The 14,182-nt window shown below is 36.1% G+C and overlaps 1 protein-coding gene across 1 annotated transcript in view; it reads left to right on the forward strand.

Moving 5' to 3' along the window:
• PGM2L1 (phosphoglucomutase 2-like 1) overlaps positions 1-12,828 on the forward strand; it is a 36,945-nt gene extending 24,117 nt beyond the window's left edge. The window contains exons 7-14 of the mRNA XM_015557475.1: positions 737-946; positions 1,260-1,357; positions 1,670-1,850; positions 3,588-3,681; positions 4,009-4,138; positions 4,355-4,544; positions 7,570-7,703; positions 9,848-12,828. Coding sequence (XP_015412961.1) covers positions 737-946; positions 1,260-1,357; positions 1,670-1,850; positions 3,588-3,681; positions 4,009-4,138; positions 4,355-4,544; positions 7,570-7,703; positions 9,848-9,950 — 1,140 coding nt within the window. The 3' untranslated portion in view covers positions 9,951-12,828. The remainder of the gene's footprint in view (positions 1-736; positions 947-1,259; positions 1,358-1,669; positions 1,851-3,587; positions 3,682-4,008; positions 4,139-4,354; positions 4,545-7,569; positions 7,704-9,847) is intronic.
• Positions 12,829-14,182: the final 1,354 nt, after the last annotated feature.

Consider the following 14,182-nt stretch of genomic DNA (forward strand, 5'->3'; position numbering starts at 1 on the left):
CTTTAAAATTATAGCTAAACAGTAGGTTCATAATAGTAAAAAAGTGGAAATAACCTAAATATTCATCAACTGATGAAGAGATTAAATAAAATATGATATATCCAAACAATGAAATATTATCCAGTAGTAAAAGGAAATGAAATACTGATGCAAAATGCAGCATAGATAAGCCTTGAAAATATTATCCTAAGTGAAAGAAGCCAGTCACCAAGGACCACATATTATATGATTCCATGTATATGAAATGTCCAGAGTAGGCAAATCTATTGAGACAGAAACAGACAGAAGATACATTAGTGGTTACCGATGGCTGGGAGGAATAGAAGGGTTAGAGAGTGGCAGCTATGGGGTATGCAGTTTCTTTTGGGGGCAATGAGAATGTTCGAAAATTGATTACAATAATGGTTGAAAAACTCGGAATATAGTGAAAGCCATTGAATTGTACATGTTAAATGGATGCATTGTATAGTATATTAATTATCTCTCAGTAAGGTCATCAAAAAAGTGTAGCTAAATATATGTATTCTCTCTGGATAAGATTAGGGAATTTTCTCTAAAAACTTATTTTGCCTTTTCTATGTCCATATTTTCATAACTACTTCATAAATAGCTAACACAATTGCTAGAAAGCACCCTGGCTTGCAGAGTATATTTTCCCTATCCTACAAAACCGATTTTAGCTTTTTCTATAGCTTGTTTTAAGTATATTCCAAGTAACGAGCTTTAGATTGATTGAATGATGATTTTTCTGTACAGGGAATTAAACTCAAAGACCACCTTGAAATTTGTGCATTCATCTTTTCATGGGGTTGGACATGACTACGTGCAGTTGGCTTTTCAAGTGTTTGGTTTTAAGCCTCCAATTCCAGTACCAGAACAAAAAGATCCTGACCCAGACTTTTCTACTGTTAAGTGCCCGAATCCTGAAGAGGGAGAATCTGTGCTGGTATCTTTCTTTTATTTTTAAATTATTATTAGTGTATTAAACTTTATCAAATAGATAGAACTCATTGATAGTTCAAAGATTCAAAAAAGCAGAAACCACTTTAGTTTACATCTTTTAAATTATATAGGAGCCATAGGTTCTGTTTTGTTTGAAATCTCTATGGTAGATATTCCTACTTCCAGGCTTATTTGAAATTTAGCTGAACTGTTTTCCTTCTAAAATTCACATGACTGGCATAGTGCCTACATTTGGGAATATTAACATTGAATTGAATGTCCTCAATGCAATCCAGCCTTTTGGGTCACTGTTGCAGGAACTCTCTTTGAGGCTGGCAGAGAAGGAAAACGCCCGGGTAGTGGTTGCCACAGACCCCGACGCAGACCGACTGGCGGTGGCAGAGCTTCAGGAGAAGTCAGTAGACCTGCTATTTGATTAAAAGCTTAAATTTTGATGAACTTTTTTTTAAGTTGAATAGGCTTGTTGGAAATAATTTTAAAAATAAGAAAATACATCCCCTGTAAGCCCACGATCCAGAAATAAACACTAGGTTGATATTTTAACACTTTCTTTCTACGTTTTTTTGTACTCAAATATTTAAGATATATTTGTTTTTGCAAAATTGTGACCATACTACACAGGTTGGTGATTTGTAGGTCTTGGGGGTCAAGATGCTTTAATGAGAAGTTATAAAGTTCCTGACTTGAGTTTTTATTCTCCCTGCAGTGGTCACTGGAAAGTTTTCTCAGGAAATGAGTTGGCAGCCCTGTTTGGGTGGTGGATGTTTGATTGCTGGGAGAAAAGTAAATCCGGAAATGCTGATGTGAAGAACATTTACATGTTAGCCACCACAGTCTCTTCCAAAATTTTGAAGGCAATTGCACTTAAAGAAGGATTTCATTTTGAAGTAAGAATAGATAATACCTGTGTGCCACTTTTCTAACCCTATTTCTATAAATTAAAGCCATCTCCTCATCAAAACTGACTTTTATCAATTTCATTTATGATTCCCACTTTTTTTCTAATTTTGTTAACATTTAGTCTTTTTGATAGCTTAGACACTTGTGCCAAATTCATCCAGTGTGTGAATTTCTGAAACTAAGATTAGGTGTTCTTTAGAAATTGCATTAGTGCTTATTATTCCATACAATAATATCTGGTTTCCATACTAGGAAGATCTGGTTCCTGGCTTCATCAATAACAGAAAATCTGTTCCAAAAAACTGTGGGTGTCTGGGACCACTTGTGTAGGCTCTTCAAGTTCAATCTTAAGAAACTTTAAGTAGTCTTCTAAATTGCAAATTAAGACCCAGAGATTCTACATCCAAAAAAAATGATGCCCCTCTCTCAGCACAGACCACTAGCCTTTGTGAGCCTCAGGCAGCTGACTAAGCTGACTGCCACTGGGACTAATGTCAATGAGGTTGCTTTTCCTCTGCCATCTTTGCCAAGTATTAGTGAAAATGTCACCTCTGGGCATTTTTCTTGAGCCACAGTCAAGCTACGGGTCTTAACATTAATTGGCTGAGTAAAAGAAAATTGTATTTGTCTTAATAAAACAGAGCTTTCAACCTCAGACTTTCTAAAATACAAATAGAAAAAAATGAAATTTTATTTAAGCTTAAGATTCTGAATTACAAGTAATGATAACATTTTTATCATTTATATTTATGGCAAGAAAAATGTATAATGAGTACAAAAGAGAAAAAAGAAATTATTCTAAAGACCAATATTATAAATTTACTTCCTTGTTGTTGTTGTTGGGAATAGGGGTGGCAGATGATTTTGGCTTTTACGTTATGTTATGTTGTTATGTTATGTTGTTATGTTATGTTTATGTTATGTTATGTAATGTAGTGAGTGAGGAGGTAGAGAGGTGAATTAGGAATCTTAAGTTGGTAATGCTGAGCTCTAGAGTCCGTGTGTATCAGATGCCCTTTCTGTTGACTCTAAAGCAGTTCATGTCTACGAAGGGAACAATAGCTAATCAGATGAAAAGTCCTCAAATCTAATTACCAAAGCAAGACTTGGTGTTATGGTAAAGAACACTTGGTTCGGGCATGTGTTGTGATAATATTGGAAGTGCATCATTAAAAAGCTTTATGGCCTTTGATTACTCAAGGGGAATAAATCGCAACCTTCGTAAGTGCTCTTATCCTAGTGCTTTTAATACAGCTTACAGGACAGTTTCTGAGAAGCAGTGCAGTTGAATCCTGCCTCCATCTCTTAAGTGCAGCATAATCTTGGGCAAATTTACTGGACTTCTGAGCCTGTTTCAGCAGCAGGGTTTTTGTGAGCGTTAAAAAGATAGTGATGTAAAGCACTTGTTACACTGTGTTGTAAATAGTAGGTGGTCATAACATGTTCCTTTGTGACTATATGCATCACCACTTGTATATATTGGATTATATTTGGTGTAAACCACCTATTACTGTACTTGATAAATAGTAGGTCATCAGTTGTGGCGGTGCATGTGTCCGTGCACTTTATGACTACGTGTTCACCACTATGTAAATCTTTATGGGCCAAAAGCCGTAACAGGCGATCACTGTGAGAGTGTCATGTCGTGCATATAGTGACCTGCTTTTCTCTAATATGTGTTATGAGAGAGTCACTTAACAAGAGTGGCCTCCTCTGCATTTCAGGAAACATTACCAGGTTTTAAATGGATTGGAAGTAGGATAAAAGACCTCCTGGAAAATGGGAAAGAAGTCCTTTTTGCATTTGAAGAGTCTATTGGTATGTAGTAAATATTAAAACCTTTGAAATTTGAATGAGGGCATTTTTTTTTTTTAATGTAGTGATTCTATAGAGAGGAATTTTTGTCTTCTGGTTTTGTATTCTGAGCTGTGGTAAAAACCAAAGAGCATTCAGAAATGTGTAGGTACATTTCTCATCAGAAAAAGAAAAAAGACCCTTAAAGGTCCCCTAAATACCTTCAGTGTCAGTGTGCTTCATTTATTACTAGGATTTAAATTCGTTGGCCCTGCTGAAGCAATGTAAAACTAAAGAACTTATTACAGGCTTATGTTTTCCTCTTTTTTAAAGATTCTTTTTGATTCGCAGGTTTTCTGTGTGGAACTTCAGTTTTGGACAAAGACGGGGTGAGCGCAGCTGCTGTTGTTGCTGAGATGGCAGCTTACCTGGAAACCACGAATGTAACATTGAAACAGCAGCTGGTTAAGGTTTATGAAAAGTAAGTCCTGCTATTATGAATTTCACATGCTAAGTTTTTCTTTGTCCTACGTTCAGCTAAACTTGTTTTCGAGAAATAGTCGATCCTTTTTTAAAAGTACTAAAATTGTCCGAGTTAAGGACTGCCACTTTCTACATAATACTATCATCTTGGATATACACTTTTCTAAAGAGTTATCTGAAAGCTGATTTTAACACTTTAAATCTTTGTGTGCAGGTATGGTTATCACATTTCAAAAACTTCATATTTCTTGTGTTACGATCCAAATACCATCAAAAGTATATTTGAAAGACTTCGTAATTTTGATTCTCCAAAAGAATATCCAAAATTTTGTGGGACATTTGCTATATTGCATACACGAGACGTTACCACTGGATATGACAGCAGCCAGCCTAATAAGAAATCAGTAAGTACCTTTAAAAAACACACACACACAACAAAAAACAGTTTTTAACAGTTTTTAACTTCATACTAGGGTAAAATAGAGGAAGTTCAAGCCAATTCGTTTCCTGAAACTAGGATCCATTGCTTTGCCCCAGAGATGTTGTAAGTCCACTAACTGGCTCTCTGACTCTGATCCTGTCTTATCACTCCCCAAGTGTGTGCTACCCTCTGGGCCTGGAGAGGTGAGAACAAAAATGAGAAAGGCAAAGAGAAAAGGAAGAAGGGAGGGAGAATGTGTGATGATGCTAAATAATGTTGAAAATGAAGTCCAAAAAGCCTATAATTTCAAAGCTACCCATCTTTCTAGTTGTAATCTCCCTTTTTCAACTTTATTCCCTATACCTCTAGCCAAATAGAACAATGTATAGTTTCTTGCATATATACTTAAAAAAATTTATCTATTTTTGCTCAAGCTATGTTTTCAGTCTACCTCTTTTTTCTACTATTGCAGGTTTACACCTTAGCCATATGCAAGACTTAAGGCAAATGTCACCTCTTCCACAGTCCCCTCCAAGTCCCATAAGCAAATAGCTTTCTCCTGAGGTTTCATTACATATTCATTCCTCTTGTCATTCATCACTTCCTGTTTTATGTTATCCATGTTGTACATGTCAGGTCCATTTCTGAGGTATCTTTATGCCTCTCAATGTCCTGCCTACATGGTAGGTGCTCAACACATATTTGCTGATCATATTTAGTGATTGTTGTTGTTATTAGCCTAAATTTTCATTTATAATGTTCTGATGTTGACTCAAGATTCTAGGGGCATGATATATTTGGGGAAACCGGTAGCCTCTTGTGGAGAATACTACCCCTATTCTCTTTGTGTATATACACCCAGTCAACAAATATCGGTCCCCAGTCATTGGTATTGTGTGCATGTGCCAGTATGTGTGTATCTATTTTTGTGTCTTTGTAAACTACTTAACCAATTTCTTTTGCTTCTTTTTATTTTTCTATTGTTGCTATGCTTATCGTAGTTCTTGTGTTTTGCTTTTTTCCTCCAACTCCCTTTAAAGCAGCGGTTGCCAACCGGTGGTCCGTGGACCACTGGTAGTCCATGAGGTCCAAAAGGTTGGTGACTGCTGCTTTAAAGTGTATATTTGTTAATCAAAGGGCTTTTCTATCTGTTTCTCACTGATGCTTAGTAGTATAGATATGGTTAATCCCCTAAGTTCGAATCAAAGACTTCCTGAGTTCGTTCGTTCTCCACAAACTCAGATAGACATTCATCCACATGTTCCGCAGGCATTTATCAGAACACTTCTGTGCTGCAGGCACAGGCATGCTTGGTATACAGCAGTGACAAAGGCACTGTTTCTGCACTCAGAGTCCAGTGGGGAAACGAACAAGTAAACAGCGATTACTTTACAGAATGATAAGTGCTACCAGGGGGTGCGAAGGGAGCCATGGAAAAGCATAGGAAGGGCCCTTACTCAGAAATGGGGGCGCTTGTGGAAGACTTTCTGGAGGATTTCGTTGAGGCGTGTTCTAGAGAAGGAGCTTTCCAAACATAGGAGGAACAGAGGGTGTTTCAGGCAAAGGGAGCAGCAAGTGCTACGTCTGAAGGTGAAAAGACATCTTCTCCTTTAAAGAACCACAAGTGCCCTGGCCGATTTGGCTCAGTGGATAGAGCGTTGGCCTGCGGACTGAAGGGTCCCGGGTTCAATTCTGGTTAAGGGCACGTGCCTGGGTTGCAGGCTCAATCCCCAGTTGGGGGCGTGCAGGAGGCGGCCGATCAGTGATTCTCTCTCATCATTGATGTTTCTATCTCTCTCTCCCTCTCCCTTCCTCTCTGAAATCAATAAAGATATATAAAAGAAAAAACAATAAAAAATATAAAGAACCACAAGTAACCTTAGCTGGGTGGTTTAGTTGGTTGCAGCATCATCCCATACACCAAACGGTTTAAATTTTTTAAAAAACAAACAAAAAAAACAACCACAACCACAAGTAGCTCTCTATAGTGTGGTGAGTGGGTTGAGAGGGGCAAACGTCCAGGCATGAGGATCCATTAGTACTGTTTCCGTGAGAGAGAATGGGAGCCAGAACTTTACAGTAGCCGCAGTGATGGAGGGAAGTGGACCAAGTTGAGTAAAATAAAGGATAGAATAGACAGGACTTGTGAGTTGATGTTCTGTGAGTGAAAAAGCAGGGAGGAAGGTCTCTGCCTTAGGAACTAGTGTATGGCAGTAGCACTGACCCAGAGAGGGATCTCAAGGAGAGGACCGAGCTCGGGACCCCCGAGGGAGGGCCCCACTGCCAACCCCCCGCCCCCCCCCAGTCCTAGGGCAGCCCCCACAGCTCCTTTGAGATGCCTTCACAGACCAATCTGTGGCCTAGGAAGAGTAACAGTGTTAATCCATATATTTACTGTCAGTAAAGCTTTGGTTCTTTTTGTGCTTTTAATTTTGAGGTAAAAAAAATTAATTTTTGAACCCCAGTGAATTATTTTGCCTGTCCCCCAGGATAGGTGCACTCTGCCCTGGCAAATTAGTAAACTGTGAAAGTACTTTAAAATTATAAAGCACTTGGCAAATGTAGAGGCTGTTTGGACTTGGATACAGATAGACCTGGCTTCAACTTTTTGCTCTGCCACTTAGAGGATGACCTTGAGCAGGTCCTTTACGCTGAGTCTTGCCCGTAAATTGGCAGTAGTATTTACTTTGCGGGATTATTGTTGGGGTCCAGAGACCATGTATGTAAGGAAAGGTATATAATCCAATGACTATATCATAAATGTTCAGTAAATGGTATATTTGTAAATTATGTATGTAGTACTTTTTGTATTTTATAATTCTCTTTTAACATTTTTTATTTTTAATTGTGGTAAACAGTTAAAACATAAATTTTACCAACTTAACCATTGTTAAGCATACAGTTCAGCACTGTTAACTACTTTTACATTGTTGTATAGATCTCCAGAACTTTTTCATCTTGCTAAACTGAAACAAGTGCAATTAAGCTGTTGTTACAATTGTGCATAGGTGTTGCCTGTGAGTAAAAACAGCCAGATGATTACATTTACTTTTCAAAATGGTTGTGTTGCTACTCTTCGGACAAGTGGGACAGAACCAAAGATCAAGTATTATGCAGAGATGTGCGCGTCACCTGACCGGAGGTGAGAGTTGACTTTTTAAATATATACGAAAAAGTTTTATTGAGATATAATTCACATATCAAAGAGTTCGCCCACTAAAGTATATAACTCAGTAGTTTTAGTGTATTCAGAGTTGTGCAGACATCACTACAATCAATTTTAGGCCATTTTCATCACCTCAAAAGGAAACCCCATACCATTAGCAGTGACTTCCCATTCCCCTCTCTCCCAGCCCTAGGCAGCCACCAATCTGCTCTCTCCCATCATAGATTTGCTGCTTATTCTGAACATTTTATAGACATGGAATTATACAATATGTGGTTCTTTGTGACTGGCATCCTTTAGCATAATGGTTTTAGTTTTGGGTGTTGTTGTTTTTTAATTTCAGAGAGGAAGGGAGAGGGAGATAGAGATAGAAACATCAATGATGAGAAAGAATCATTGACCGGCTGCCTCCTGCACGCCCCACACTGGGGATTGAGCCCTCAAACCTAGCTTGTGCCCTGACCGGAAATCGAACCATGACCTCCTGGTTCGTAGGTCAATGCTCAACCACTGAGCCACATCGGTCGGGCAGCATAATGGTTTTTTTAGGTTATATGTCAATATGGTGGGTTTTTTTGGTTTGTTTTTTTAGTATAATGTTTTTAAGGCTCATCCATATTGTAGCATGAATCAGTACTTTTTTAAAAAAAATGTTTTCATGGTTCAATCATATTTTGTTGTATGGATCACATTTTTTATCCATTTATCAGGTGATGGGTGTTTGGACTGTTATGAATAATGATGCTACAAATGCTTGCATACAGGTTTTTATGTGAACATAGGTTTTCATTTCTCTTGGGTATGTATCTAGGGGTAGAATTGCTGGATCATATGGTAATTCTATATTTAACCTTTTGAGACTCTTCTAGACAATTTTCCAAAGCAGCAATACCATTTGGGAATTGAATTTTTAAATTTTGGTGAATTTATATTCCTAGAGAGGCTCTCTGAGCTTTAATAGTAAATATAAAGAAATGATCAACAAATAATTTGTTTATTGCCAAATATTCATTTGTTGCATCTAATATGATTTGATCTGCCCAATTTATTTCAATAGTATATGAATAAATAACTTTAATAAACATATTCAAGGCTATTTAAACTTATTAAAAGTAGTAACTTCTATAGTGTTGGCATTGATCAATATATTTTGGGGAAGATTTTTTTGGAATTGATTCCAAGGTATATTATTTAGTATTTCCCTAAACCTTTGTGTTTCCTTTGGTGGTGGGGGTGGGAGGGGGTGGTGGAGAGAGCAGAGTTTAAAGTAAACCAAATTGGGTAATGCTACATTTGTATAAAAATGAAGGTTATCCCTGCCGGTGAGGCTCAGTGAGTGGTTGATTGTCGACCTATGAACCAGGAGGTCACGGTTCGATTCCTGATCAGGGCACATACCCTGGTTATAGGCTCAATCCCCAGTGTGGGGCATGCAGGAGGCAGCTGATCAATGGTTCTCTCTCATCGTTGATGTTTCTGTTTCCCTCTCCCTTCTCTCTGAAATCAATAAAAATATATTTTTAAAAAAGGTTTATAAAAATGATGGATGATTATTAAAGTAACAAAAACTGGTTTGTTGAGTAGCGAGTAAAATAACTGAAGGCAGTTTACAAGAGGCTTTTCTGGAAATGTTTTGGGCAACAGTAGCTCTTCCAGTGATGACTTTGAAGGATGTACTTGTAAGTGTCCATTTATTTTTCAAACATCTCATTCTTGTATTGATACTTCCTTCTGGTGCCTGAAAGACAATGCCGTATCATCCCATAGTATTTGTACTGGTTATTCTTCAAAGTGTTTCAGGAAGCCATTTCTCTTAATACCCAGTCTTGGTATTCTAAGCCATTAAATTGCCTCGCCCAGGAGAAATCTTTAGGTGTGCTATAACTCATCCATGTATCATGTTCCAAGGGTCTCCTCTTAATGCAGGTCAACCTCAGTTTGTGATATTTCTTGTGTGTTAAACCCTTTATCTTGTTTTAGTTTAAATGAGTAAATTTCTCTGTTGTTTACCTATTGTTTAATTATTCCATCAGGCATATGCCTTCTTAAAATGTTATAACAATTAAAATTTTAAGGCTATGAAATTCAAGAAATTCAGAACTCTTCATTTTTTTCCTCAGTGACACTGCCTTACTAGAAGAGGAATTGAAGAAACTCATTGAAGCTTTGATAAAGAATTTTCTTGAGCCCAGTAAAAACGGGCTGATCTGGCGTTCTGTTTAGCGGACATTGTATAAAAATTACTTTGCGCTGTCATGTGGAACAGGGCGGCCAAGAACTTCATGCATCCAACTTGTGTTAGCATTCCCTCTCTATCTCATCCGGCCGAGTATCCTTTTCCTTTTATTTTTCTCTTTTTGGTTGGCTGACTAAACAAACTATATAACTTTGATATGAAGTAGTCTGGAGAAAATGATTCAAATTTTTCATAATCTTGAACAAAAGTCATGACGTTAAAAGTAACGTCATTCTTCCTTTAACAGAAACAAAACTGTGCAAAAGTGAGTGTTCTTATTAAAGTGTGATTAAGTAAGCTTAGTTCCCTATTCTTGTAATTGTGTATAGCATGTGTTTTTATTTTTAAAAAATAGGCAGATAAATTATAATTATCGAGTTAGTTAAGAAATTTATTTCACAAAATTGGCAAGAAAACAGCACTACTCTCAATACTGTGGAAAAGTGTCATTGTTACATCATAGGTATTGACTTACAAATTAGAGTACGTGAGATAGGGTATTTAGCATTTCTAGCTTAGAACAGATGTGACAGATGTGGTGTCCAGCTCTTCTGTTTCAGTGCTGCTGGTGCAGTGTAAATTTATCGTATGTGTTTAAAATTCCACGTTTACTGAACATAGACAATAGTGGCAATATTCCTAGAAACTTGGTTCTTGTCAAATTTCTCAGTGCCTTCTCAGGGTATGGTTTGAATTGAAACAGTGTTCCTGCATTGAATATAATTTAATTCATTAATTTTCAGACAGTTCAGGAAAAACTTTCAAACTGTATAGGTGCATTCCCTCTATATTAAGTAGGTTTGCTGACTTTAAGATCTTATGAATGTATATAAAATTATTAATAAAAGCAGGCTCAATGTAACTGTAGTTAAGCATCTTCATGTTAGAATTAAATGTTAGTTACCACAGCCTTTGAGTCAAGAAAAAGATCTGAACTGAGAAAAGAGCTCAATTTATTTAAAAGTCTAACGTTTGGATTACAAATATATAAATAGATTTATTCCTTTATCAAATGAAGTAATACCAATTTTATTAGGAAATAAAACATTCAGATTTTAGGTATTATGAAACACTGAAACTACATGTTTTCAAACTAATGTCCAGTTTATCCTAACATCTTTCTGGCTTCTATACAATTTCTTATCACAAGAGTAACTATTTTCTGATGTGGAAAAAAAAATTGGGAGGTCACTGGCTGATTTTGCAGCCTTCTAAAGAGACAGCGGAGAAGCTCTGTTCAATCCTTTTTAAAAGTGTATCCTGCTATAGATAGCTCACAGAATACTTAAACACATGTGGCATAGTTAAGAGGTAACAATAACAAGGTCTTGGGTGTAATCTTCTCAACAAATTGCTTATGGAAGATAACTGGTATTAGAGAATTTATTTCCTAAAAATAATGACATAAATTTGAACTGATTAGAATACTTATTAAGTCACGGTTTGGTTTGTTGTAGCTATTGGCTAACATTTGGTTGAACTTATATAATCCAAGTGTAATTTTCAAATTATTGTATTGCCACTATTGTTAATTTATTCCTTCCTTCCTTTCGTATAGCTGGATCTTGTATGACTGTAGATAATAGACAGATAGCTAAATGTAGAGCACCATATTTCTAAATGAGTTTGTCTTCAATGGCTTCGTACTAAAGAAGTGTGTAGAATTTTTTGCTTTATGCACTTTTAGGAATGTAGATATTAATTTAGGAAATGGCCTATATTCTACAAAGTGGTATGAGCAATGCTATATATGGAAAATATGTATATTTGGTTTCAGTGTCTGTTTTTTATTGAATGAAGAACAAAGTGGAGCTAAAATGATACAATAGCCCATTTACAATCTCTAAAGCCATGTTATGATTGTCATTCTATCGTAAAGAGAACAGCTTTATTTGAGTGCTTTTATGTAATGCAACATTTCAGTCATCTTAATCAAAATGAAAAGTTATTAAAGCTTGGATTCTTATCTCAAAATTTAAAAATCCAAAGTTAAAATTAATAAAAATTTGCAAGTGTTCCCAAAGTGTATAAATTGAGGAAATTATTTGATTCTAGCCAAATTCTCAAGTCTTACTTGAGTGTGATATTTAGCATGAACTGGACGTAGTGGGTGTACACTTGCCTAACAGGATAAATTCGGTAGCCCCAGCAAACCAGGTCAGACCGAAGTGCTGACCAGCAGGTCTCAACTTTGGTCTCTCTATTGTTTATCTTTTCCTTTATAAACAATCTCATGGAAATGAATGCATCCTCACTGAGTGTGCAGATCAAAACTGGGATTTTCTAGAACTCTGGGGAAAGGAAAGAATAAGTGGGGCAAGATTAAACCATAAATTGGGAATAAACAGTAGAAATAAGCAAACAATAGAAAGGTCAATAGGTAGCACAGGAAATGCTTTTTGTCAAGGGCAAAATTATCACCCTAAAAACAGGGAGTAAATGGACTGTAGGCAAGTTGTTTAATTGTGTTTATTTGTTGTGACGATGAATGAATAGTGAACCTTTGTTTTCTTTTATTGGTGACCACTAAAGAGGCCATGTTTTAAGGCCTGAGAAAAAGAACCCCTCTTACTGGTCAGTTTCTGAGAGAAGGCTGTTTCTTAGGAACATATGGGAACTGGGGCGGGGATATAGCAGAAATGAAAAGGAATATAATATAGATTGGAAAATAAGACCTCTGAGGAAAAAGTTTTTTTAAAAAAGATCATTTAATTCTGGAGAGGAGAAAGCTGTTGAGATAGTTTAATAAATCATAAGTTATTGAGTCTTTTATTGAACAACTTAAATTAAGAAGGAATATAACAAACTGTTCTCCATCTCTAGGAAGGATAAAATAGGAGGGAATAAAGGTCTTTAAGAAAAAAGGAAAAAAAAGACAGCATGAATAGTTTACGATTTAAAAAATTGGGCAGGAATTGTTATGAAGCCTTCAATTTGACTTTGATTTTTAAGAGAATAAAAATTTAAATATTATAGGATATGCTAAATGGCTTTTACAGGTTCTTTCTAAACCTTTTTTTTTTTTTACCTCAGGTTGGAACAAAGATGTCTAAAAGAGCACTGAAAGTAACATTTGAATTTCACTCCATATCGATAAGAATTTAGCTCATAAGATAAATTTGTTGAGTAGTAGATGCATGAGTACAGTGAATAAGACCTACTTAGATGTTATTTTTAATTTAATCTGGCAAATTCAGTGACTTGACCACAATTTTGTTCATCTTGAAGAATGTATAACATTATAGAGTATTTGAGGGGTTTGTTTTAAGTTTACAGTATTGTTATTTGGATGTAGTAACTTAAGCAAAGAGTTTCTAAGAGATTGGACACTTTGGAATATCTCTATCTAGGAAATAGAACTTCTGTTTCTTAAGCAGAGTGCTTCTAGAATTGATGCAACAAAGATATTGAGTTTAATGGAGGAATTGTTCTATGAGCTGCTGCTATTGGTATTTCCTTCAGATCTTTCCTGTTGTTTATGATTCTGCTTGGATAAACTTAATTTTATCTTTTTTTTTCTCTACCTCCCTCTTTCCTCCCACATTTTGTTACTGTGAAATGCTACTGCCCTGTTACCTCACTGATAAGAAATCTTTAACTGTATCTTTCAGAATGCTTTAAACTTATTCATAAACTAAGTTGGTTTATGGACTTTTGAGTATTTTGTTATTGTGAGAAGACATTGTAAGAAGTAACTTTAAATCTATTTCATAACTTTTTGTGGTCTACCTGGATACTGTATGTTAAATTATTAATGGCTTTTTACAATTCACTTGTTTTCTGAGATTGCTCTAGAAACTGATGAGGAAAGAGTCATACTAACCAAAATGAATGGTCAATTAATCTAGTATATTATTTTCAGTTTCCTTGTATTTTGGGTATCCAAAGCACGAGACTTAAGGAAATTTTTAAATATTTGTGTCTCAAAGCCTCTTACCAGAAGCCATAAGGAGTCTAAGTAAAAGAAGAAAATCTGTCATTGTCTCAGGACACAGCATGACTTGAGTTCTAGTTGGAAACAGTTAGTGTTGACCATTGGTTAAGATATTCATCATCCTGTTATATTCATTAAGCCAGCTTTTCTCTTTATTCATTAAAGACTATGTACTTAGAAGAGAGAACATAAAGAATGAGTAAAGCGACCAAGGGCACAGTGACCTAGCTAAAGTTTGCTTCTCAGATTTCTCCATCAGCACGACCCTAAAGCAGAATGTGTAGG

This window comes from Myotis davidii, unplaced genomic scaffold (assembly GCF_000327345.1).
Source record: "Myotis davidii unplaced genomic scaffold, ASM32734v1 scaffold169, whole genome shotgun sequence".
In the NCBI taxonomy this organism is placed as follows: Eukaryota; Metazoa; Chordata; class Mammalia; order Chiroptera; family Vespertilionidae; genus Myotis; species Myotis davidii.